This window comes from Pholcus phalangioides, unplaced genomic scaffold (genome assembly GCF_987345545.1).
Source record: "Pholcus phalangioides strain wild (caught in Gottingen) unplaced genomic scaffold, Ppha-v1.0 ptg000009l_1, whole genome shotgun sequence".
NCBI lineage: Eukaryota > Metazoa > Arthropoda > Arachnida > Araneae > Pholcidae > Pholcus > Pholcus phalangioides.
This window is the reverse complement of record NW_028301602.1, coordinates 11448819-11476811: the sequence shown is the minus strand read 5'-3', so window position 1 is coordinate 11476811 and position 27993 is coordinate 11448819. Positions and strand designations below refer to the sequence as shown.

Genomic DNA, 27993 nt, shown 5'->3' with positions numbered 1-27993 from the left:
CATTTCACCAAAAGCCCCATGGTGTGATGCAAGTTGATCACTTGTATTATTTTTCATGTATTTTGTTCTGTTTTTTGAACTTGTAATCAAAAACAGAGCTAAAGTCAATAAAGGCTGAGATATGGCACAAACTGTGTTTTCCTTTTTATAATGATTTTTCTTTCTAGTGAAGTTTTCCATTGCAAAATGTTCTCAACTACCTGGAAAGTCAGGGAGATGAAAAACTGTCATTTAAAATGTATAATATTTGATAAAAGTTTGGAAAAAACGTGCAGGAAAACTGAAATTAAAAAAAAACAAAAACACATTTATATATATAAAGATCCTAAATTATATACATGCATTTCTTTCTTCAGGAGTTTTGGTCGGAGAACTGATCAAGCAGGTTTTGCTGGGAACCCTGCATTTTAATATCTGAATTTTCATCTTTAAGAAGGGATAAAGAACACAAAATATATAATTTTTTATGGGAATGCCACAGTCCTAGACAAACTTAATACAGTGGTGCCACACAATGTGAGCTTATTTTTTTAAAGGGGAACATTTTTAGTCACTAAATTTAGTTACATGTTAAATAACGTATTCCTCCTTAATGTGTGGACTACTTTACAGAAGAGGAAATAGCCCAGCAGGTAGAATATGTAAATACCGTTATATGTTTCGAAACTGGAAATTTAGTGAAAAATGAATTTTAAAAAAATGGAATTGTTCCCTTTTGAAAAGAAAGCTGATTTGAATTTTTGACCGGGTATGCATTAAATTTCTGGACTGAAAATATTGTCCCAGAATTTGAAAAAATCTTTAGTGAGGGATAAGTCGCTATTCAGTTTCTTAGCGGCTTTTCAAGACTGTTTCTTCATGCAGAATGATTCCACGATTCCTCCTGCCGCAATTCACTGGCAAACCTTTGACCCCTAGAGGCATACTTCGAATAAGCAAAAGAAGTATCCAAATAACGTGTAGAAATCAGATACGTCATTTATGTTGCAAAGAGTTGCATGGTTATTAAGATATAAAAATTATCTTTTTATACACGCATCCTGTCCTCAAAAACCCAATTAAGAAGTTGCATTGTCTCTCCTTGAGGTTAGCAAAAAAAAAAAATCATATTTCTAAGTGCAATAATCGCAGATATTTTTGAATTCTCGAAATCTCAAACTAACGGATAAGCTCATTATGCTATTCCTTCCCACCTTTTCAACGATTTTTTTAATTTAAAAATACCTCAGCGAATATTGCACTTAGCAACGTGGAAGTTTTTTTGATTCGGTATCAGGAGAGAAAGGACAACTTTCTAATTGGGATTTTGAGCAAAGGGTGTCCGTATAAAAAAATTATTTTTATTTTAATAACTATACAACCCCTTGCAACATGAATGACTTATCTGAGTTCTACCAACACCTATAGCAGATATCTGTTATCAATGGTGTTGGTTCTACACGTTATTTGGATACTTTTTCTAATTTGATGTAGGCTTTTAGGGTTAACGGTTCTTCAGTAAAATGCGGTAAGGGGAATTGTGTGATCACGCTGTATATGACTTGAGTTCGGGGCTGCCTTTTTCCCCGGTTATATAATTGAAGTTTTAATAACGCTGACGCATTTCGCGGCTCCATAGGATAATTCATCAAATTATGGAGAGGATTCGGGGGTTGAATGAGAAAAATCATTAATTCATTAAGGAAACATTTTCTGCATATTATGCGGAGTGAACTCGGAAAGAAAAGTCACCTGATTTTCGCCGGGACTCGAACCTTGGTCCTCTTGCAAACCGGGCAAGCAAGCATGCTGTCATCTACACCAGTGGCTCTCGACCTTTGGAAGCCCGCGGCCCGGTAAATGTCTTTTGTGTAAGTGAAAGGCCCGTTTATACACACAACAAACGAGAAATTAATGGGAAAAATGGAACTGCGATCACACTCGCAGCCTGGTGTGACTAGCGTTAGGGCCCGGCGGTTGAGAAACACTGATCTACACCATTGGAGATACGCCCCTCTGCTTTTCTTATTTCACGCGTTATGGCGTGAGGTGCCTCAGCAAATGACCCCCAGTGGTACGGTACAATTATTCAATCATTACACTTCACTCATAGTTGGAAAAAACTGGTGGCAGATGGCAGCACTACATATAACAAGCATTACACAGAAACAAACTTCACGCCAGATTTCATTACACGTACACGTACATTCCAGCACGTACCGATTCGTTAGAGGTCCTTCTGGAAGATCCGTCGCCAGATTTTGCATATATACCAAACAGGTCCGGGAGTGAACCGTAGGCTACTTTAAAAGTTCGTCAGAGCAGGGCAAATGCCCGAAATGGGCGAAAAACTATCGGTCAACAATTACTTTCGGAACGTTTACTTTGGTTACCGTGGTTTCCAACAATGCGTTTCAGACGTGTATATATGCCTTTACACAATGGTTTGTCACACCTTTAATTCTGCCATTATAACAGTTTATTCCAAAGCTGTATAAAGATCGTAAAAATCTCGAGCCGCTTTGGTTTATTCCTTTATAACGGTTTGTAAGTTTTCCAATCCTCCCAGTAATTGAAGAAAACCCGGGAAGAGCGCCGGGTATTTCTGCTAGCCTATATACAGGGTATCCTGTAAGGGCTAATGCGGCCTTTATCTCATCAACCACCCATCGTAGAGGTATAGTTTCAAATTAAGAAATGCTTAAAAGGCGTTTGAATAATATTCGCTGCACAAGCTAGACGTATGACGTCGCTAACAACAGAGGACAACAACTACGGCGACAAAATTGGGAATAAAAATGTTTAACGCCAGCTGATGAACTCAATGCTTGCCTCAAATCATCAACACTCTGGCACGAAGTTAAAATTATCATTATCCACCAACATGCGAGTTCAACTGAAAAATGACTCAGCACTGCTATCATTTTCACGTCAGTTGATCAAACTTGGCAATGGAAGAATTCACGTAGAGACCCAAGCACTGGACTCATTACGTTCCCAAATGGATTTTGTCAGTTGTTAAACTCAGTTCAAGAACTTGCAGACAAAGTCTTCCCAAACATTCAACAAAATGACCAAAACCATGAGTGGCTTTCTGAGAGCGATTCTGGCACCGAAAAATGACAGTGTGAACAAGATCAACGAAAAAATCCTAAAAATTATTCCGGGAGACTCCACATCTTACAAATCGGTTGACACTGTCACAGACACAGAGCAGACAGTTCTGTATTCTGCAGAATGGCTGAACTCTTTGGATATTCCGGGTGTGCCACCACACAATTTGACCCTCAAAGTCGGAGCACCTATAATGCTTTTAAGAAATTTGGAGACACCGAGACTCTGCAATGGCAGCAGACTCTGCGTGAAGAAATTGCACAATTACATCATCGAAGCACCGATTCTAACTGGATGCGCCAAAGGAGAAGACGTCTTCATTCCACGTATCCCAATTATCACTGAAGAAATTCACTTTCAAGCGATTACAGTTCTCAATTGGTTTAACTTTTGCCATGACAATGAACAAAGCGCAAGGCCGTTAGCAGTGGCAGGTATCAACCTACTTGAGCCCTGTATTTCTCAGTTTCTCACGGACAGCTAATCCCAAAAATTTGTACATCTACACTCCAGATGGAAAAACAAAAAAAATATTGTGTATCCACAAGCGATTGCTTCAAGTTCTTAATTAAAATATTTAAAAATAAAAGTGATTTTTTCTCACTTGATGCAGAAATTTTTTTGATTAAGAATTAATAAGCTATATATATATACGTATATAAATTTTTACGGGGCGGGCAACGTCGCCGGGTATCAGCTAGTTCATAATAAACATTACTTGTTACCAAAATGTTTGATTTGGTGTACGACCCACCGTGGAAGCCTTTGCGACCCAAACTTGGGTTGCGATCCATAGGTTAAGAACCCCCCCCCCCCTCCCGGGATAGAAGACAGTGTATGGCTGAACAAATACAGGGTAATTCATGTAGAACCAGCCCCACAAAATGAACTACATCACAAAAGATACTATGCATATAATTATGTGCTTCACGTATGACTGGTCTTGAAATGCATATTGTACAATATGAGTACACAATACAAGAAGTGTACGCAGGTTGTGTATATATGACAATGACATAACTGATAGTATGGGGTCACGTAGCCCGCTACAATAGCGGTTCATACCCCATTCATCAAGCCTCGCCATCTACGTAGCGAATGTAGCGTGTAGCCATGGCATTTTGTGCAGATTGTTTAGTTGTGTATATATGTTACCGCCAAAGCCCGAAATTGGCCAATTCGCGTCGGGGCCGGCCACTTCATGAATTGGCCAATTTTGTTATTGTTCCGGTCAATATCCGAATTTCGGACATTGGCGGTCAGTTTACGAAGTGACCGGTGATGATCCCTGGCTACAGTCCGATAACAAAAGACACGACTCAGAATCACCGTCTAGTTGGCGTATTTTTTTCGTGATAATTATGTCCACGTTAGTTTATATCCACGATACGTGGTAATTTTTCCCCCCAAAATTTGGCAGAAAAACTATATGTTTATACACTTAATTATTTTTATAATTTTCTCTCCCAAATTTCACTTTTTTCTCTCTCGCCACGTAGAGCTAATCCAATCATAGGCGTACGCAGAATTTTCTCGGGGGGGGGGGGGATTTCAATTTTTTTTTCTTCTCGTCGAATAGAATGCTTGGTCTCATTTTCAAAAAGGTCTCTTCGCGTTCTCCTAAAGTCATTCTTCCACTTTCTCGAGGCTTAGTTCGTCCTGGACTGGAGTATGCTGTAAGGTTTTGGAGACCATACCTACAGAGGGACATAGACTTGGTTGAAGGGGTGCAGGGAAGAGCTACACGTGTCCTTATTGGCACACGGGGCTTGAGTTATGAAGAGAGACTTCATTTTTTGAATATGTTTACATTGGATGAACGCAGGTGTCGAGGAGATATGATCGAAGTGTTCAAAATTTTCAATGGGATGGATAGGATGGACCATGAACTTTTAGTACACCGCCAATCGACTGCTTTTACAAGAGAACACCAGTATCGATTGGTGAGGGACAATGCAAGGCTATGGTGCCACAGGGAATTTTTCTCTTATAGGGTTGTTAATAAATTGGAATAGCTTACCCCCCGGAGGTAAAATACGATAAATATGTAAATCGAGAAGCTGTCCATACTTAGAATAAGACAACCATAAGTATTCTTCATGGGCATTGTATAATATTTTATCATGTGTGTATATATTGTTTACAATTTGTGTTAATTGCATTTTTAATTGGGTTGCTATATTTTTGAAATATATGACATCCATATTTTTATGGGCATCTTTTTCTCAGCCACCTCGTTGAGCATTTTGCCTGTTGTGTCGTTGTATTTGTATAAAAAGGGGTTTTTACGTTTTTTTCCTGCAAAATAACGCTATAATCTCGGCTTGTGAGTTGTGGGGGGGGGGGGGGGGGGGAGGTTAGAACCCCAAAAACCTTTGCGTACGCCAATGAATCCAATACATCTCCTATATTTATAGACATGTATCACACGTTGGCGATTTAAAAAAATGGATTTGGCACCTACCGGGCCGTCTTACATTAGCAAATCGAGTTTCGGCCAGGTATCTCCTGCCGCTTCACGAAAGTCCGAATCATTTCTGTAATACGGACTTTGGCCAAAACTCTTGGCCGATTCGCAAAGTGGTGGGTCGGTCGCGAATCGGCCTCATTTCGGGCTTTTTTGGCAGTAACATATACAATACAATTCACAACACAGTAAGAGAGATTACATCTGTAGAACCTTCATCCTAAGACCTCAACTTCCACGATGATAAGTGTTCCCAGAGTCAGGTGCATTAACCTTCGTACATGAAACAAGGTTAGGTGTCTGCTTGTCTAGTTGGGAGTTATAAAAGGGTCTTCTCTCTGTGCAGGAAAGGACCCGCGAGATAAAAATAAAAGGTCTCTGAAATATAGGCAATTCGTCGCCTCATGAGACATGTTGGCTATACAATGCTTGGTGTGTCAGGAAAGTCGCCAACATTTTGCTCTGCTCCAGTTTATCTACAACAGCAGCGGGGTCTGTGCAGTGAGATCCAAGCGAGCAAATCTCAATTCCCCCAATCTTCCAGAGAGAAAAATTTCTATTTCTTTTTTTTGTCTTGTTAATTCATTTGTGGGACGTATTTTAGTTTTTTTTTATTTATTGCATATGTGATTTTTATTTTAAAACTTCCTTGCTGTGTTGCTATTTCCGAGTGGCGCTGATCTGTCTTTACCATTTTTCTACTTTTTGTTGGCGTGGGTGTTTCTCAGGGGGCGCCGTTTTTTGACATCTCTCCGAAGAGCTCTTCGAAAAAGTGTTCCCGTGGCGTACAGTGTTCGTCCAAAAAATTTTTTCTTGAAACTAGTGGAATTTCGTTTGATGCTTTGGAAAAAAATCATCATCAGTATATCATAGATAATCATTTATCAGTAAGTTTGGAATTTCATTATTTTTTCTGGGATGATAACAAACATGAGTAAGTAATACGATCAATGTTTTAAGTCCACATTATTTATGTTTAGTCACTATCATAATGATTAATTACTCAGGCCGGAATTACACTGTAAAAGTTTTATAAAAGTTTTTTTTATAAAACTTGAAAAATTCAACCAATCATCTCGTACCGGTTACATTCACGCAAATGCACGATGTTGTATTTTTCAAGTTTTGTAAAAGATATTTTATCACACTTTTATAGTGTAATCCCGGCCTCAGTCACAGCAGAGCCGCCTTAACCAGACCCAGGGGCGTCTCAACAATTTTGAGGTACCAAAAATCATGCACCCCTTTGCTCTGATTTTATATATTTCATAGGGGGAGGGTTATGGGTATCTATTATTTCAGCATATACAAGCTGAGAAATATCCATGTAAAAAAATGTTAAAACACAATTATAAATGTAAATTAACACGTAGAATTAATGAAAATTCACCATTTTTAAGCTGGTGAGAGAAACAATTCCTGAAACTTATTGAAATTTAGAATTGATGAATGGAAAATAATTGAAAGAAAGAATTCCAGCAAAAATGAAAATTCAGAAATAATGAAATAAATTATTTCAGAGGTGATAAAAATTTAAAAATAACACCATAATTGATGGAAACTCAGAATTATATAACGGAAGAAACAATTTCATTTTCATCATGAATATTCTGAACCAATGAAAGAAATAATTCCAGAATCGATGAAAATTCAGAATTAACTGGGGGGGGGGGCAGAATGATTCTAGAATTAATGAATTTAATAATTTCGACGTTGATGAAAATTCAGAATTAATGAAAAAAAATAACTCCGCAATTGATGAAAATTCAGAATTAACGGGAAAAAATCTATAATTGATGAAATCTTAGAATTGATGAAAAAAATAATAATTCCAGAATTGATTAAACTAAGAATTAATGGAATTAAAAATTCTGCAATTGATGAAAATCCAGAATTAATGGGAGGGGGAAAAATTCCAGAATTGATAAAAATTTAGAATTAATGGAAAAAATTCTCGAATTGATGAATCTCAGAATTAACGGCGGGGGATTACAGTATCGGTGAAAATTCAAAATTAATGAATTTAATGATTCCGCAATTGATGAAAATTCAGAATTAATGAGAGAAATAATTTACAACAACTAGTCAAAGCCTCCAATAAAATTTACCGTGAGTGCGGGGCCCGGTGCGACTGCACCTGTCGTACACCCAGGGCCGTCTTAAGAGCATCATGGGCCCCCGGGCCAAGTGATGCTTGAGGCTCTAAGTGTCGAAATCTCAAAAAAATTCAACTGCTTCTCTTTTTGCTGAGGCCCCCGGACCGTGCCCGGGTGGGCCCACGCGCCCCCCCCCCCCGTAAAGCGGCTCTGAATCACAGATTAATGATTTTAATAATCTTTCCACGAGAGTGCCTTATAACGTCAGCATCTTAATTTATCGCCTCGTGCTTCATTTCAATCGCAAACGTCCATCTTGCATTTTGACACTTCACTATCTTTACGACATTTAGAAACTCGTACTTCTGTGACGTAAAGGCGATATGAGATAACTTTACGCACTAGACATGCGCTGAATAAACAATGTGGCGCTCGAACATCGCAGTTTCGTACCACACGGCTGTGGTGACGCCTAGGCATTTGGTTTAAGGGCTGGAAGCTGGCATTTTTCCCCTCTCCTTACGTATCCACGTGACAGATAGGCAATTGGAGTTCTATCTTTAGGATCGAGTCTTTTCTGAGTCTTGAGAAGTAAGAATTATTTTTTATTGATTCACAAAACAAATTCTGGTGATTACTAGTAAAAACTATTACCAGAATATATTTCAACGTTATGAATAGAATATCCATCAATTTTGTTGTTCGTGTCAATATCACTGATCGTAGCTTCTCAATAAAAACTTATGAAGCCGGTAAAAACGCGATAAGTTTTTATTAACAAATTTATAATTTTTTCCGCCATCTTTGAGATTTATAATTTCATGAAGTTTTTAATTTACACGAGATTTCAGTTGATTTTCGTATGATGACTGAATATAGTCCGAATGTTGGAAAGCAAGAAAATTTTTATTCCGGTTTGTTATCATGAATCAATTTGTGACTTACTGCATGTTTTTGGTAATGCTTATCGCATGTAGCCGATATATTTCTTTTGCACTCGTGATTCTTCAGATTTATTTCTGACTTAATTATAAATGAATAATTTCTAACTAGTGATCAGAGAAAAAAGTCTCGACCCTTATTACTGTCTAAATATACCATGGCAGTGACTTCTGAACAGTGAGTCCACTGCATTTTACGTTGCTGCGAGATATTTTAGAAGTTTCACGAGAAAGGGTGGGGGGTTACTTTATCCATAATATTATATTGGGATAAAATGATTTCCAAAACAAAATTGTGGCAATTCAGGGTCTCGAGATTTCAATCCACATTCTTTTGACAGTGTTTCTCAACCTTTTTGATGTCACTGACCCCCACTGCAGTGAAGGTTATTGCACCCCCCACCCGAGCATCAGAAGGTCAATTTCGACACCACTTTCTCATTAAATGCAAAATATATTTTATAATTTTCATATAAAAAAAATTGAATAAATTACAATTTTACGGGGCACTAAGTGTGTAATTTATTGTAATGGTAGAAAATGATCCTGCGGGACCCTCCCACAAATTACTCATGGACCCCAGATTGAAAAGCACTGTTCTATGGTTTTACTAACATTTGTGAATTCCTTTTCTACGGACTATCTATAGAACTGGTATTGAACACTAACTTTAAGATGGATTGGAACTGTAAGATGGATATTTAAAAATTAATCAGTCGCACTTTGTGCTCAGGAAAAAGTTTTTGGTAATTGTGAAGTGTGTGTGTGAGATTGTAATCGAAAAAAAATGATTGGTCTAATTTTTAGGTGTGATTAGTTATGTATTTACAAACTTTATTTTCTCAAAGGACAGATTACGTAAGTGAACATTTCAAGGCTGAAAATGGTGCAATAAACTTAAGTAATTTATAAGTTCTATTAGAAGCATGAAACGTATCTGCGTGTGATCCTGCGGGTGTCTCTTCACTCGAAAAACGTGAACTTGGCAGGAACAAACGAGACTTTGAAGGAATCGAGTGACGATTTAAAGACCTCGTAAATCGAAGTGTGCGATCTGGATGCAATTTTTTTCCGTCGTCGTCGCCCGGATGAGTGGGAAAAACAAACCTCATTCCTGCATCCTTCACCCCGTTTCAAGAAACAAGACCGACTTTGAGCTTCACAAAAATCACCGGAGGCTGAGGAATCCTCCTGAGTGAGAGAGACGTAGTAGAATAAATTCTAAAAATAATTCTCTAGCTGGAGGAGAGTCAGTGAGTAGAACAACGATATTATTTCGGGCATAATTCCAACTGGGACTTTACACACACTCAACACTTCTGTGTGTGTGTAAAAGGAAGGTATGGAGGTCAGTGCCTGACGCATTTACAGAATCGCGATGGCGTCTGAGGCCAAAGCAAAATAGTTTTTTTTTGTTTTTTTTTGAATTTTAAGTGCATTTCTTGGAAACTCGAGCATCCATTGTCTTACTTTTTCTTTCGCATCGCGAACACGAGAGAGAAAAATGCTATATTTATCATGTTTCAATTTGGGTGTTGATCTTGTCAATTTGCCGCGAGACAGTTTCGAGATACATCTCACTTGAATGCCTATAATGCGATCGAAAGTTTGAAACCATCAATTCTCTTGTTTGTACGATGCATTTTCTCAAACCCGCATTTTTATATACATTATTTTTAAGGAAATATAATCCTGACTCAAATTGCTGTTAAGTCAGTCAAATCGGGGTTTAAATACAATATGGTCGCAGGGGGGGGGGGGGCTCCCGAATTCCCCTAGAATCCGGGTTTAATCAACACCACCTACAGAACAAGGCCTCCGCACGAAGCTTGTGATGTCACTTAGGAAGGCCATTTCACCTATTGCCATTGGATATAGCAGGCCGACGCATGCGATATCTTTACCTGGGTTTGCAGTATATCCTATAGCAATAGGAGAGATGGCGTTCAGTGACGTCACAAGCTTCGTGCGGAGGCCTTGTTCTGTAGGTGGTGTTGGTTTAATCCATTTGTTGCACTATGGGTTTCCGGTGGCTTCACACACAACTGCATGTTCAATCTTTGTGTACAAGCATGCATAATTTCCCTTTCGCCTATACACGGTACAAGTACGCTTGCTGGTTATAATCACAACACAAAAACAAACGCCAACCTGAAGCGGAGCTCACCAATGTGTGAATACTACCAGGACAGTTTTGCAGGTGCGGCTTGAGCAAGAATTCATTATCAAAAGAGCATTATTTCGTTCAAGCCTGAAGCCACTTGTACAATCAGAAATGCTTATACACTCTCTCAAGCATGCTTGTACAAGGAGAATTGAAGTTACGTACTTGACAGACCCAGACATTTTTGGGGCTTTCTTGAGCCATTATTTATATACAGTATTTTTTTGGGAAAATCCCGCATCTAAAATGACATAACTACAGAATGCATTGTAATGTTGGAAATTTTTTATACAGGGTATTTCAGCACCAGGCTTACAAATTTCTGGGGGGGGGGGGGTGGGGTAGTAGAGAACCCCAATTCAGAATTTAGTTTGTTTTTTTTTTCATTCGTCACATCAACGTGAGGCCAATTTTCGCACTCGGGTTAAGATGGCCCAGCAGGATCTAAGCGTGATTGAGTGAATGAATTCTAAAAATTTTACATACCAACCAAAAATTCCTATAGTCTTCGTTTAGATTTATTTGTCTTAGGCCGGAATTACACTATAGAAGTTTGATAAAAGTTCTTTTATAAAATGTAGCCAGTAAGACTATTTGTTGCATTTGCGCGAATATAACCGGTACTATTATTGAATTTTTTCAAGTTTTATAAAATAACTTTTATAGTGTAATCCCGGCCTTAGTGTAGTTGCACTGTGTGTAATGAATTGCCTGTATTAAAATGAATTTTTCTGAAAATTTCAGTGGCGGATGAAGCTTTTATAACTTGCGTTACAAACGACACGTACGCTCTGGGAGCCCTAGTCCTCGGTCACAGCCTGAGAAACGTACAGACGTCGAAACAGTTGGCTGTCATCATCACTCAAGATGTCTCCGATAAAATCAGGTTAAGATCAGTCTATCTTTAAAAAAGATTTATACCTTATCTAAATGCTTGTTATGGACGAATATAACCGGGGAATAAATTTAAAGTCCAAGAAATGGACGATTCTTGGTCATTGTATGAGTTTATTGAACTGTAAATACACACACACACAACGGAAGACAAATGTGTATTCGTTACTAGGGTTTCCTTCCGGTCCTTGTTTGATAAAATTCGTCCCCGTTCTAGTGACAAGCGGAAACATTAAGTTCTTAAAGAGGTTTTGGAAATCCAGCCAAGTAATTTTTTTTTCTTTTCTGTTCTCTTCCTGGATGTACGGAGGCGGATACGTTTGTAGTGCCAGGGTTAAGACGCACGTTTCTCAAGCGGAATACGAAAAAGAAATATATATTTTGGATCCTTACAATAGCAAAAATATACTCGAAAATTTTTCACTACCGTCACTTGAACATTCCTCATTTGATCACTTCTGTATGATTCTTGGCTCATTACGGTTCTGCACGGGCATCGCTGAACATAACTTCGGTTTTGAAAAATTTTGAAGTCCAAAAATAGAATTGATTTACACACGCTTAACATTTCAATAAATAAAAAGTCACGTGTTTTTCTCTTTTCTCGGATAGTCAAGCAGTGGTTATTTGCCAGGGATCCATGGACCCCTTGGGGTTAATCGGAGATATTTCAAGGGGTCGGTGAGATTGGATGAGGAAATAAACTCAATTATTTAGTATATATAGCTACAATAGCGCTCAAGTCTTCTGACAAATGCAATAATGTTTGTAGCACCAACTCATTTGAATGCACTGCCCCCGACTTTCACATATGTAACGCAGAAGGAAGATATTTATAGAAACCTGTAGCCATAGGTGTACGCAGAATTTTCTCGAGGGGGTTTCAAATTTTTTCCCTTCTGAGGGGATTTAAATTTTTTCCTGCGAAATAACATTATAATCTTGGGTTTGGGGGGGTGGTTAGACCCCCCCCCCCTTGCGTACGCCAATGCCTGCAGCTGGAATTTGAGATTTTGTGTAACTTTTGTTTTTGGGGGCGGATCGATCGAAAGTGTTTTGCCAAATGTAATTTAATCAAATATAGAAATTTTTATTTAATATAAATTTATAGTGGGAATATGCAGAGCACAATGAAATTTCTAAAATAAGAAATTCGGTGGATTTTTTTTTTCGGGGGAGCGTACTTAAGGCTTTAAGGGGTGAATTCAAGCTCAAGTGGCAAGTAGTTTTGGTATTTCTAGACAGTTCAAAATTCCTAGAACTACGTTCAGTAATCTCGGGAACCTATGAAATGAATTTTCTATGAAATGAACCTATGAAATGAAGCAAAGGGATCCTCGAAATATTCACTAGGCGAAAAATCTGAATTTCATTCAAAACATGGATTGAATGTTAGTGTACCACTTGTAAAACGTTGTCTGAACACCATGGGCTTGTTTGTCTCAAGCGGAAAGAAAAAAATCATTAGTTAATTACAGAAGGGCAAGGGAGACGAAGAATTATGCCAATCTTCCTATTGAAAAGAGAAACAACCCAAGGTACAAATAGGTAATATTTAATAAACATATGGTATTACCGGTTCTAATAAGTAGCTATAAGGTAATTATTAAGGTACACTATAGGTTTTATTCTTAAACGAAGGCGAAAGTAGGAATGCATCTCTATCGCCATCGGTGATTTGTTCGATGGCTCTCAAAAATAATCTGTTGGCAGCAGCAGTTGATACCGGTTTCGGTTTAGCGCAAAGACGTGCGATTGGTGGAGGGTTGGCAAAGAACATTCCAGAGGGTTCTGCCCCTCCGGACAGTGGTTGCACAAACCTTGTACTAAGAATATAAAATTTATATTTAATTTTCTCGAAGTTTTGACCAGAGCTATGAATAGTGAGGCAATCGCAAGATGAGAGACTGGATGAAAAGTCAGTTGTGAGTAAACTTTGGAGAAAGTTGTTGGCTCTGATTGTAAATAAATCTGTCCGTCGAACCGTTTGTTTTGCAATCTCGGTCTTGTGGAAATTGTCCGGAACAATTAGGTATAGATCTTTTTTACTTTCTAAAAAATAAACAAGGGACAGGTTTCGTGGCAAAAATGTTACTTCATATCTACAATGTCCTTTACGACGTGACACATGCCACTATTACCGATATTCCACCACGACAATGACCGTAAATATAGCTCGAAAGGTATTGGACATTATCTGAATGGCAATAAAATTAGTTTTATGGGTGAAGTCAGAGCGGATTGAGTTCGATAGACGAGTCAGAAATTGTGAATTCAATGTTTTTTCAATTACGTGAAAAGAATGGAAAAAATACCCATTGACTATGGGACAAGCTCAGTCCATTGCCAGACTTGTCAAATACTTTTATAATCCAAAGGTTTTCCAATAACGTATAATAAATCGTGACATGGCGGATTTGACTATTAGTTTTTTTGCTTTCTTGTTTGTGTCAAGACTTTTCACCTGCCATGCAAGTAATTTTAATTTTTTTTCTGATTTTACAAAGCGTTGATAAGCAATCTTTTGGTCATAGTTTGTAATGAAATTTTGTTTCATTGGATAGATTTCATTGTACATTTTGTATATTAAATTTTCAAATTTATTAAGACTTTTTTAACGCCACTGTATGTATAAACAATAATTTTGTTTATACATATACAAACTGTATGTATTCACAAAACATAACAAACAATACAACTTTTAAGATGTTTTAAGGTTATTATAATCTTTTGTATTTATTTTGTAAAGGGGCGTCATCGGCCTTTATTTTATTGGCACAAAGGGACCGAGGAACACAAAGTTAAAAAGTAAAGACAATTAAAAATGTTTTTCGAAGTGGTGTCCGAAATTTCACCAACCCAACCTCATCCTTAGATTACTTTGAGGTGGCATTTTTTTCAGCTGTGCCAAATAAATTCTATAATTTAACCCTTTAAGCGGCATTGACGAGATATTTCGCCTCAAAATTTTGTGACTCGCCTGTAATGTGTTATCCCCTGTGGTGGTGGTGGTCATGTGAAACATACTGCTGTAATAAACGATTTGGAGGCATTCTGTTCATTATTTGCGTATCTTTTCTTTCACTTGTGTTAGTCAGCGCCATCTATCGGGTATTTTTTTATTTTTTCCCGTCTTAAAAAAAGTTCTCGTGACCTATCGATGGTAACCCTGGAAACAGTTTTATTTCGGTTATTTTTCCGGTTTTTGTGAATTTTTAAAGTTTCTACGGTTTTCTTGCCGACCCTGTATAATAAGAGTTTGTATCTGCGGAAAATTGAAGAAAGCCCACTTTATTTAAGAGACATTTTGAAGGGAGGTTTAGTGATTTCTGCTGTGCCGCTTGAATGGTTAAAAAGTGCTTTTTGGTACAAGTGTTTATTTACGCTATAGATTATTCTAATTCTTCAGGGAGCAGCTCGGAACAGTTTTCGACCACGTGGAACAAGTAAATTTACTCGACAGCAAAGACGAGGCGAACTTGGCTCTGCTCACTCGGCCTGATCTAGGCGTCACTTTCACGAAGTTCCATTGCTGGAGGTTGACGAGGTATAGGAAAGGCGTTTTCCTAGATGCAGATACACTCGTGAGTTGGTAATTTTATTTACATAATTATCTACATAACTTATGAGATTGTTTTAAAAGAGTGGACAATCACTGCTTATATTTTGGATTCTAAACCAGGTTTTACAGAATTGCGATGAGCTGTTCGAAAGAGAGGAGCTCTCAGCCGTACCTGATGTTGGATGGCCGGACTGTTTCAATTCCGGTGTCTTCGTGTTCAGCCCTAGCAATGAAACATTCACTAAGATCTTGAACTTTGCTGTTGCTCATGGCAGTTTTGATGGTGAGAGTAATTTTGTGTCAGGCTCATTTCATATATACCTTATAAATAGGTAAACAAACCATAGTTTTAATTTTTCAATCATCAAGTTTCTACACCTTAACCTTTTACGTACCTGCTTTTGACAAGAGTTAATGCGGAGTTGAAGCACTATATCACTATATATCTTCGAAATTGGTATCTTTAACATTTAGGAAGAACGATGAGTAGAGTAAGTTTTCTTTTCCCCCTAAAGCCGCCACTCCTTCCCTATATATGTAGTACTTCCCCTTATGTAGTACTATATTTTTTCACTCGTCACGCCGTAGCGAGGGAGAAGGCAAACAATGCGGAGGTAAAGAAAAACGATTCCTGTTCATAAGATACCAATGAAGCATCTTAGTGAGAGGAAAGTTTTCGAATGTATTTCTTCCATTTACTCTGGGCCGAGATATATCTCCCTTTCACGGGAAGAGATTTAACCCTTCGCGGTCCTATGTCGAGGCGGAATCGACATCAGGAAAACTGCTTCATTGCTATAACGGCCCCTTACGATTACAGGAAGTTCCTAGATGTCAGCTTTTTATGGTTTTGTGAATAGCTTACAAGTTTTGCTAATAAAGACTCTATAAAGTCGGCTTCTCAGCAAAACTCATAAGCTATCCCGAAAAGAACAAAAAATATCTAGGAACATTCCCAAAATCATGATTGCGGGTGGGGGAGGTGCCACTTTTAAGTGCGAACTATAAAGTACAAGTATAGGGGCGAGCGCCTCTCTCCGTTCAGTAAACATTAGTAGAAAAATTGTATTGGCATAAGCAGCGTTAGAATTGGAAAATGAGTCACTGGTCCCACGATCCAGCGAATGAATCTACTGGTCCACAGAACGAAATCTGTTCTAAATAATTAATTTTCCTAAATATATCGGCATTTAGAAGTGATATATACCATCAAGGAGGTGCAAAAGACAAAATCCACCGTGGATCAGTGATTCTACCAAGAGATTCCTCCGCATTTAATGTGTCATAGTGGGGAGGGAAGAGCGAAGTTTTTCACTACTGGTCCCACGCATCAATTTTTTTTGTCGGTGGTCCGACTGTTTAGTCAGCGGTTTCGGACCAGCAGACCACCAATGATTTCGAACGCTGGCATGAGCGAAAAGGTGGAGGTTGACATTGCCCTTCCCCCCTTTCAATGTACTGACTTTGATTTGCCCTCCCCCGTTCCATTATAATTGCCATACTGAATTTTGCAACTTGATCTGTTCTCATATTAACATTATTTTAAATTCATGAGATATTTTGTTTTTTACCAAAAGGTGGTGACCAAGGAACACTGAACATGTTCTTCAGCGACTGGAGCACGGCTGATATTGCTAGGCACCTATCGTTTATTTACAACATGAACGCAAATGTAGTTTATTCATATCTACCTGCATACAAACAGTAAGTACGATTCATGGAATTGATGTTTTTTTTTGTCATTTTATACCTAAAAAAAATGCTTCCTTTCAACCATATTTAGAAACAAATATTTTAGAAAGCGACACACATCAAGTGTTGCTGCTTAATATTTAAAAATGAGATCTAGATGTAAACATTCTTGAATGTTCAACTTCAGATTTGGTAAAGATGTGAAAATAGTTCATTTCCTGGGTGCCATAAAGCCTTGGATGCAGATGTTCAACAGTGAGACGGGAAGTGTCGAGCCTGACAGTCCTCATTCCTACGAGCACCTGCAGATGTGGTGGAACATCTTCATGAAAAGCGTTCAGCCCAATCTCTCTCAAGAATGCGTAAGGGACTTTTTTTCTTTATCGTTGTAATACATTTGATATTAAAATTCATATATTAGTGTGCTCTGATACATGTTGATATTTCATGTGAAAACATTGGTTTTTTTTTTTTTTTTTTTTTTTTTAAATTAAATGTTCAGCTGTAAGATTTTGATTCAACACTTATTGAATCGAAAATAATTGCGCTATTTGTCGTTTCAGAAAGGATTAGCGGGAGATCTCGCAAGAATGCAGGTATTTTGGCCTGCAGGAGAAAAGTATCAGAGTTCTGAAGCACGGCAGTGTGCGTGGGAAAGAGGGCAGATCGACTACATGGGAGCCGATGCCTTTTCAAATATAGAGCGGAAGCTACAAAGTGCCATAGAAAAACCATCACAGCCACAAGAAATGGATATTCCTTCCAACCCCCCGTTGAAAATAGAAATGCCATACGAAGCGGCACCAATAATCAAGCCAGAAGCCGTCGTAAAAGTCGCCACTCCACCCACGACTCCAAAAACGCCTCCTGCGACACAAAAGACTCCGGAATCCCCGAAAACGCCGCCTGCGACACAGAAGACTCCGGAATCCCCGAAAACGCCTCCCGCGACACAGAAGACTCCGGATTCCCCGAAAACGCCACCAACAGCTCCCAAAACAGTCGAATCGCCAAAAGCTCCACAATCGCCGAAAACTGGCGCAACTGCACAAGAAGCTTCAAAAGCCATCGGATCTCCAACAAAAGTTGCGCCAAAGGTGGAAGCTGCAAAAGCACCAGTCGAATCGCCGACGAAAACCCAGCCGGCGGGTAAACTTCCAGCTGCCAAAGTCGCCGAAGCAGCCAAACCTGCCGAAGCCGTTCTGAAGAAACAATCGTCCTTAGGTGAAGCGACGGCAGCCAAGAAAGGCGCAGCTGCAGCGGAACCCGCAGAGAAGAAACCGACGGCATCGAAGAAAGAACCCGCAGCACAAGCTAAAAAAGACGCACCGAAGAAAGCACCGGCAAAGAAAAGCACCAAATAGGAAACCTAGAAGAAATATTGTAATTTCAACCGCGTTGATAAATGCTCAGTCATTGAAATCATATCTTTGCAGAGATCATTTTTTGGATACGATCAAAATTAACAATCTCAATACATGTTTCGGGTTTTTCCAATTTTGTAAAGTTATGCGCGCGAGCCATCATGACATGATCTCTCGCGACATTTGAAGCAAGCTTATTTAGCATGATTTGTTTTTTGTCTAATTGCAGTTTTTGTGAGCATTAATCGATCGGTAAAATCGCGAGTCTTATGATTAATATTCATCTGTTAGTGTTGTATGTGAAGCTTTACATTCAATGTTACCGAATTCGAAATTCAGTTGTCACGATGCTGCTGTATGGGGGTTTTTTTTTTTATTAAGTCATTAAATTATTTATTAACAAGAATTGTTTGTGTTGATAAAAGTCGTAATGTCGTCGGTGAGTTAGGCCGAGATTATAAGCTATAAAAGTTTTAGGAAAGTTCTTTTATAAAACTTTGAAGACAACCAAAATAAGCCTATTGAGAGAATGTTACCGATGAGCTTATTGGTTTTATATTTTCAGTTTTATAAATGAGCTTTTGTAAAGCTTTTATAAACTTGAAAAATGCAACCAATAAGGTTATTGGTTTGCATTTTTCAATATTCGAGCAGATGTAACTAATAAGCTGCTTAGTTGCATTTGCTTGAATGTTAACCGATAAGCTTAGTTGCATTTGTGAAGTTTACAAAACTTTTATAGCGTAATACTGGCCTAAGGCCAGGATTATGCTATAAAAGTTTCATAATAGTTCATTTATAAAACTTCAGTATGTTTATTGGTTACATTCTCTCGATTGCAACCAATGCACGTATTGGTTGCATTTTCAAGTTTTATAAAAGTTATTTTGTGAAATTTGAAATGTTGCCAGTAAGCTGATCAGTTATTCGAATATAACCAATCAGCTTATTGGTTACATTCGAACGAATGTTATTAGTTCCTTTTGTCAAGTTTTATAAATTAACTTGTCAAACTTTTATAGTGTAATATATATATATATATACGCAATAAATAAAATTAGATTGAATATTCCAATATTGAGATTTGAAATTCAAAGGCTCCCTGGATTACGTTGTCGAATATTAACACTAGCTGCAATATCAGTCTAAACCTCTCGGATATGTTATTTAATAGTAGGCAAAGTCTCATCAGAGAATGGAACTATCGGTGCTGCAAGCAACGTAGCCTACATCCAAAATTTTCGGACCTTTGTGCTCTTGAATGTTTTAAGCAAGAAAACATGTTTTTATTCATGAAATAAAATACTATCTCTAATGCTGATACTCCACACTAGAGAGGTGATTGTAATTAGATTGAGGGGGAAAAAAAGAAACCACAGAGACGGGGGCGCGCGCGTCTTGCTTTTTTTTTCGGAAGTTTAGTAGTAAAAATTGCCAAAAGTTAGAATTTGTACATTCGTCTTTCCCAAAATATGAGAATAATTCAGGTAGTTGGCGTTTTTACGAATGAAACTTTCTACGTAGGGAAACGACAGTTCAGAGGTTCCTAGGAAGGCATGCAATTTACACTCCGAAGGACAGTGGAAGAATTTGCTTCGCTTCGGGACAGTCTAGAGATGCCCATGATACAGACTGTTATGGAACATCAAATGGATGAGAAACTACATTTTCTCATATGAGGTGACTGTTTCTCTCTTGAGAGCTTCGACGGCTCTAATGATGACAGTAATGTCATTAGGGAGCCATCCTAAGCATGCACAATTCAAATTATGTGAACAAAACACATGAATGACGATTTCCGAGTGTTGCAAAAAAAAAAATTCCAATATATATATATGTAGGAAAAAAAGAACCACGAATACGAGGGGCCGACTGTACACTTTTTTTTTTGAAATGAGCTAATGCCATACCTAATAACACTAAAAATGATATTCTAGGAGCTTTAAACTGAAAGCCTCCTTTCACACAATCAATAATAGTTTAATGGGAAAAAAATTGAATTTTAATCAAAATATTTTCATTGAATTTTAATCAAGAAAGGAAAGGGTTTCTTTTGGAAGAATTTTGCGGCCCGGTGCTACCGCACCTTTCGCATCGCTTTAAGTCTGGCCCTGGCAGTAAACCTCTACGGGGGCAGTGGATTTTATAGATAGATTTTTAGATTGTTTAGATTTTATTTATTTGTTATATGACTTCAGGGGCTGACGATCAATTTTTATGTAAATTATTTTATTTTGCTGCCTTCGTCTGAGGTGGTCATGTTACGTTGTTTTTAATAAAAATTTCCTGATACACCCATCCTTCGGGAACGCTTCGATATCTCTCTGAGATGGGAAGCGGGGTGTGTCCGGTCTTCAAAGGTCTAAGTGGATTTAACGGATTTTTTTTTTTTTACTAATCACCTAATCCATTAAAATCAATCTTAACTGAGAATAAACACTTGAAAGCACATTTTCTAGTGGTACTCTAAACGCTGATTTAGGACACATGTATACAACACAAATTTGGTGGAACGTGATAGAGTAATATTGCCTCTTGATGTACCGCAGGGTCGTAGTGTGCCTTCTAGGGGTTCCCTCTTGAAAGGGTTATTATTATGCAATACAAGAAGTTTTCTATCTCTCCTATTCGGCTCGGGTCCTAGGGGGCAGTTCCCCGGTTACCCCAGCCTAGTTACAGCCCTGGTACAACGATAATCCCTCTACAATGATGTTTTCTTTGTCCGCCGAGTATCGTTGTATCAAGGGTTCGCTGTACCCATTAAAAAAATGGAAATTTAACCCTTTTTCATCCAAATCATAGAGGGATTACAAAAATAGGTAACTGATCCAGGTGTTTAAATGTATTTTTAACGAAATAAAAATGAATTTATTGTTGTTTATTTTTGATTGTTGGCCAAAGAGACCCAGAGCCCCGAATCAAACATGGGGCTCTAAATTATTGAAGGCAATAACTAAATCATTAATTAACAAAGAACTAAATCATTAATTAACAAAGAACTAAATCATTAATTAACAAAGAACTAAATCATTAATTAACAAAGAACTAAATCATTAATTAACAAAGAACTAAATCATTAATTAACAAAGAACTAAATCATTAATTAACAAAGAACTAAATCATTGAATCAATTATGAAATTATCGTTTTCAATAATTCTGAATTTTTATCAATTCTGGAACTAGCTGTTTCTCTGTGCTCACCAGTTTTGGTTAATGAGAGATAAGCTTGTATATATATATAAGATACTTTTTATATATCATCTTCATTTCAGTTTGAGGGGTAAATCGAGAGGCTATCCATTCTTAGAATAAGACAACCATAAGTATTCTTTATGGGCATTGTATGATATTTTATCATGTGTACATATTGTTTATAATTTTTGTTAATTGCATTTTTAATTGGGTTGCTGCATTTTTGAAATATATGACATCCATATTTTTATGGGCATCTTTTTATCAGCCACCTCGTTGGGCAATTTGCCTGTTGTGGCGTTGTATTTGTATTTGATGACGAATGAGACATTTTTCTAAATCTAGTCTATAGATGGCAGCACCAACAAGCAGTGTTTTCATCTTGATCACATGCTCACCACAATCCACAAGAAACGTGACCATACATCCTGTATTATCACGTAATTTTGGCCATCCCGACGTTTTTGTGAAAATGTCCCGTTTTTTCACGTATTTTCAACAAAGACAACTTGAATTTTCATTCTTCATTGACATCAAAGATAATTATCTTCTCGATTCATAAATTATATTGCGATAATTAGGGGCCATTCAAGTATTACGTAAGCAGATTTTCAGCCATTTTTGACCCCTTCCCCCCCCTTCCCCAGCTAAATTTGTCAGTAGCTTAGAATATTTCATATTTTCAGAAAGGGTGGTTGATGACGTAAGCAACCTTCAAACCCCCTCCCCATCAAAATTCAGCAAATCCGAACCCCCCCCCCCCGATGCTGACTGACGTAATGCTTGAATGACCCCTTACGACTATGAATAAGAATATTCATCTCACATTATTTGGCATGTTTAAACATTTTATTCCATAGAATTCATTTTAATCCACTGCAATTAACTGACAGAGGAGTGCTTTATTTCCCCACCATTTTCAATTTTTCAATAGCTTTGGCAGTGGTTAGGGATTTTGCTTACTTTTGGCATCATTTTCGGTGATAATTAGCGAGAAAATGTGGTCAGCCAAGTTAAAAACATTCAAGGTTTTTTATTTTGGAAGGAAAAATGTCTATCTGTTTGTAGAGGGGGGGGGGGGGAGGTAGGTAGGAAAATGAACGCGAATTATGAAACAGTATATTTCACACCCCCCTACTATCACAGACAATATATTTCGTCCAAACGCCAGTGGAATAAATTCAATCCAGAGAGGGAGAGAGTTCTCAGTGTTTCATTTCCTCTCTTTTCATCATCGCGATGCTTTATTGTAATCCTATGAACCGAAATTGTTTTTCTACGTCCTTTCTTTCTGTACTCCTGTTAGCGATTCCCCCCACATATAATGTTTCTTTGTATTATATTATAGTACATGCAAGAGCGAAAGAGAGCACGTAGGATGAGGGTGAAAAGATAAATCTCTGTTGTATACTCTTTTATCTCTACTTTATTTCTTCCTTTCCTTATATTTTTTTTTTCTTTTCCCTTCTTATTCATTTTTCCTAACGTACGGTTAGGTTAGGACAAGGCTATCAGATTTACCGTCGATTCGTCAAATAGAGATCATCCAAATTGGATGATCTAAAACTATTGGATGACAGCCTAAAACACTTGTACGTGAAGGGGTGTAATTTCAACTTTAGGTTGTCTAGAGCAGTGTTTCTTAGCCAATGGTCCCCTTTGGACAACATTTTCTTCTCGTGACTCCCCCCCCCCTTCCCCATTTCTTACCCGGGCTAGCCTACCTCACCCAAAAGTGAGGTAAGTCTTTCCCACCTTTCTACTTAACGATTGAATTTGATTCAAACTAAATTTACTCATGAACAAAAATTTTATAAATAAGATCGATCTCCCGAACCCTAGGCCAGTCATGGATCCAGAGAAGGTGAGTGATCATTCGTCACAAGAGCCAAATTATCAGGGGTCATTCAGTATGTAATTAAGTATTATTAATTAGGTATTTCGTAAGCAGATTTTTAGCCATTTTTGACCCCCCCCCCATTGTCAGCAAAACACTGACCCCCTCGTCAACAAAATTTCGTCAGCAGCTTAGAATACTCCATATCTTCAAAAAGGGTGGTTGATGACATAAGCAATCTTCAACCCCCCCCCTCCCCTTTGTCACCAAAAGTCAGCAAATCCGAAACCCCCTCTCCCCCCTCGATGCTGACGTAATACTTGAATGACCTCTAACGGGAAAATAGATCTGAGTAAAATACGGAACTGTCCAACAACGAATCAATATTCACATGAGCAATAGGTCCACACCTACCCTGGGATAGTTCAGTGAGCTTTTTTATTGTGGGGTTACTATGAATGGCTATCCTATCATCATGGGTTTCACTGCAAAACGATGTTCTGGGGCCTCTTAGCTGGAAGTAATAGCTCACACATAAACAAACTTGAACTCCAAAATCATAGTACTAGATCATTCATCATGTAGGCTCCCTATGGATAAAAGATATATACAGGGCGTTCTGTGTTAACGGACCGACAAACTCAGAGGGTTCTTGGTAGGCATCAAGAGGAACAAAAGTTGCAATGGAACATGGTTTCGCAAACCACGTTGAGAGGGTGGAGATCGTGAAATACGCATGCGGAGTAAAGAGGAGACGAAAGGTGGATGTCAGTTGATCGCTGAATGCATTCGTGGGTTCGCTCACCATATCTGACGTAAGCAGCGTCGCGAAACGCATGTCGCGATCTTATAGCGCGGATTGTCGTCGCTGCGGCAGGCATCAAAAGCATACCTGGTATCTTCGATCGCGTCCGGGAATCGTTTTTACGTCGTTATAGGCTGTGCAATGACGTCAGCGGTCGCCACTTCCAACAACTCTTGTGATAATTAATCAAATAAATCTTTTTGCAGTTACTATTCTGCTTTTTGTCGAAACCTTCACGCGTTTTTCACCCTCTCAACGTGGTTTGCGACACCGTGATCCATTGCAAATTTTGTTCCTCTTAATTTCCACTAACAACCTCTGAGTTTGTCGGTTGATTAACAGAACACCCTGTATGCGGATCATAGATCATAGTTTAGGATGATCCCAGTTCCATGGACAGCTCTGCAGGTTTCGGGAAATAGTCATATTTTCTCCCACCATATTTCACTTGAAAGCTCTATTTCTTCACAGATCTCGATGGGAACCCTTCACTACTTATCCGGCTCCCCTTTAATTTGATTTTCACCCGCGGCCACCTTAGGATATCCCAGAACTGCAAGGGGATATTCTTACCTCAAAATAATTTTGCAGAAAACATAGAGAAAATAAACAAATGTAACCAAGGTGCCGCATCTGGCGACTATCTGAAGGGTATATAAACTCCATATGCCACCCCTGGAGAGTTTACAAGAAATAATTTTGTTTTCATTTAGTAGGTGGCGAGACGTGTCACGTAAGCACAGCGTGAACGTACCCACAGAAGACTCATAGGCGGGAATTTTATATCACATGCATTACCACGTAGCCAGGCGTCACGTCAGACTAGTCTGTAGGCACCTTTAGAGTTCCTTGAAACCTTAGTCTGACGGTAGACGTTCACCAGGAGGAGTCAGCCTGGTATTTCAAGGAGCTCTAGCTTGAAACGAAAAAACAATCCGAAAGAAAAATCCGTGACCTTGAACTCATCAGTACTAACTATCAATGACGTTCTGATTTCCGGGCTAATCTTTAATCTTCACCTTCTCGACGACCTCTCTCTAAAAATGCTGCACAATTCTCTGCTGTATTCGAAAATGGCGAACATTACACAAAATTGCTCCATTGAATCTTTAGCGGCAATTGACGTCACTCTCACTGATATTGCACCATTCACTCGGGCATCAATGCAATACCTTGTACATTATCATGGAATGACCCTCGACGCCGTTATAAGTGTCCCTAAGCATAGTCGATAATCATCGGGGGAAGTTGAGGAAAACAGAAATTGGACGATACACCCGCTCACATGGACTTGATGAACGTGAGTTTGATTTCAAGTTAAAAAAACAACATAACAATCATAATTAGGATTATCTATTACCCGCCTCTTGAGTGTTATTTGTTCGGTTTGAGAGACATATTGCGACACGAGGGTGAAAGACAATAATTATTACATCTGAATGTTGTCGCAACGCATGAATAGAGTTTAAAAACACGATTATATACATCACAGTTAGACATGTGTTTCGCTTTTAATTTATCTGCTGATATGCATTTGCCCCAGAAACCACGTGTTGGAGCAAGTGTTCCATTAGTACCGAAGATAAACCTCATGCAGATAGATCTCGACGTCTCACTGCGACAAGACACATCTCGATAGTCATGCGGTATCTAATGATAATTAATATATTGTCTTACAGGCAGTTATGCGGTTTCTTTGAGTCACAAGTTACTTATATTCCTGTTTGGTATTTATTAGTATCGACGATATTACTGTACGTCATTCACAGGTATAGTGTTCATTTTTGCTTTAAGCTAATTATGGTGTGCCGCATGAGAATGATTAAATAATTTTTGCACTATTATACGCCATGAAATTCTTCTCATTCATTAATGTAAGTTATTGTAAAATCCCGGAGATCAGTCAAACCTACAATTTGCCTAAATTAGCTGGTTAAAGAACGAAATGTAGACTTCAGAAACATTGTTGTTATAATTTAATTAACAATTATTAATATAATTTTTTTAGAGCGGTAGTTTCTCTGTACATTAACACTTTTGCACGTGTGAGAAAATGTTCCGTGAGTGCACGAGAAGCGGGGTCTCACAGACCCATCTTTAAACACATTTTTTACTAAATATTTATACAGCTTTTATTTCACAGAATTTGATTGATTAATACAATGATACAATTTTACCTACATTAAGGATATGAAATACATGTAATTAACCACTTTTAGTGAGAATCTAAAAAAAATAGTTCCTAGTTAGTAAGTGAGAGAAATACATAAGCTATGGGTCTCACAGACTCATGCACTCGAGGGTTGTTAATGTCATTCACAGAAATGTATTCAATAGGAATTTCAATTAATATACGATCAGTATACTATTGTATACGACAAATACTATGTGATTATATGATTGTGTACAGTATTTGCTTGGTATTAATCAATGATGATCACGGGTGATTAGCAAAACTAGCGAATTCACGCAAATTTGAGAGCTTGTTCACATCACCCTTTGAAAAAAAAACGAATTCTTACCGATTGGGTTTTGGTAAATTGATGAAAAAAAGACTGGCGTATGTGGCTTGAGTATTTTTTAGACTTTTACCAGTTCGCTCCAGTTAATCATAGACTGTATCGGTCTCTGGGATTTTACCCGCAATACAATGTGATTTTTGTTTTAGGTTTTTCGTGAAGCCTTACGGATATTGGAGAAACCTCGGAGTCCCATCGGCACCGGCTTTACCAATATTCGGCTCATTGTACGAGCATTTTACTAAGGTAGTTAATTATACTTTCATATATTGCCATCAGCTTATTTGCCTTATATTTTTAATAGAAAAATGCTTGACGCAAGGATCAAAACTCGGATAAATTATGTAACATATCTGAAAAAATTGTAATCACTATTTCACCATTATTCAGTCTTTCCTAATAATAAGACTATTAATGAATGTATTATGTTTAGGACTTGCATGAAGTTTTGATACAAAGGTACAAGAAGTATGGAAAGGTGTACGGGTGAGTTTATAATTTCAAACGCTATGTTGATGTATCAAAAACACGTATATTACATACGGAAATTTTGGACAGTTTTCTGATGACATTGGAGTAAAATCGGATCATTTACGTTGTCGAATTAACATGACAAAGGGCCCATTCAAGTATTACGTAAGCAGATTTTCAGCCATTTTTGACCCCCCTTGTCAGCAAAAGACTGACCCCAACCTCTCCTCCCTGTGAGCAAAATTTCGTCACCAGCAGAATATTTCATATCTTCAAAAAGGGGTGGTTGATGACGTAAGCAACCTTCAAACACACCCCCCCCCCTTGTCATCAAAAGTCAGCAAAACCGAACCCCCCTCCCCCGATGCTGATGTAATACTTGAATGACCCCAGACCTAAAACTACTAGAAATACCTTTTTATAAGCAATCTTATAGACAAATTATTTATGGCTTGAATTGTATATACAGGGTGTTCCATAAATTCGTAAATAGTTGAAAAATTAATATAAATTGAAGGAATTGGCGTATTTGAATGTGGTTTGCGGAAAAGCTATTTTCACGAAAGGGGATTTTTTTCGGTACAGAAAAAAAAAATAGTTTACATTTTTTGATAGAGAACGCTGCACGGAAGTCCAGAGAAGGAGTGACTGGACCCGAACCTTTCCTCAACCTCTTCTATGTCCGAAAAAGTTCGTGAAGCTTCAACCAGCTATTCGTGGCTAATGTAAAACAACTTCACCGATAGTCATAATTTATTCACCAAATTTCAACGTCGCAATGAAAACCCTTATGTAAGGTCAGTAGCAGAAAAATTCAAAAATGAGCTGTTGATCGTGCATCCTGCATTTTATGGGACTCTGATCTGCATATTGGCAGCGATTTGCTTTCGTGAAA

General features: G+C 38.1%; 2 protein-coding genes across 3 annotated transcripts in view; both read left to right on the top strand.

Annotated features, from left to right (window-relative positions):
- Positions 1 to 6046: 6046 nt before the first annotated feature.
- Gyg (glycogenin 1) lies at positions 6047 to 18679 on the top strand. 2 transcript variants are annotated; one of them, XM_089237182.1, is made up of 7 exons: positions 6047 to 6447; positions 11506 to 11647; positions 15065 to 15239; positions 15338 to 15500; positions 16795 to 16921; positions 17097 to 17271; positions 17473 to 18679. In XM_089237182.1, coding segments are annotated over exons 1-7 (1584 nt in total). In that variant the 5' UTR covers positions 6047 to 6446; the 3' UTR covers positions 18274 to 18679. The 2 variants fall into 2 exon arrangements, with proteins under 2 accessions (XP_089093308.1, XP_089093307.1); XM_089237181.1 differs by lacking the exon at positions 6047 to 6447 and adding an exon at positions 8071 to 8247.
- Positions 18680 to 25734: 7055 nt separating this feature from the next.
- Positions 25735 to 27993, top strand: part of LOC149081756 (uncharacterized) — a 38918-nt gene continuing 36659 nt past the window's right edge. The window contains exons 1-3 of the mRNA XM_089235833.1: positions 25735 to 25877; positions 26777 to 26873; positions 27061 to 27113. Of these exons, the coding sequence (XP_089091959.1) occupies positions 25750 to 25877; positions 26777 to 26873; positions 27061 to 27113 (278 nt within the window). The 5' untranslated portion in view covers positions 25735 to 25749. The remainder of the gene's footprint in view (positions 25878 to 26776; positions 26874 to 27060; positions 27114 to 27993) is intronic.

What these genes read in the sequence shown, in the direction of transcription:
- Gyg (XM_089237182.1), top strand. An exon ending in GATGTCTCCGATAAAATCAG is followed by an intron (nt 11,648 to 15,064) that starts GTTAAGATCAGT and finishes CTAATTCTTCAG; the next exon opens with GGAGCAGCTCGGAACAGTTT. An exon ending in CCAATCTCTCTCAAGAATGC is followed by an intron (nt 17,272 to 17,472) that starts GTAAGGGACTTT and finishes TTGTCGTTTCAG; the next exon opens with AAAGGATTAGCGGGAGATCT.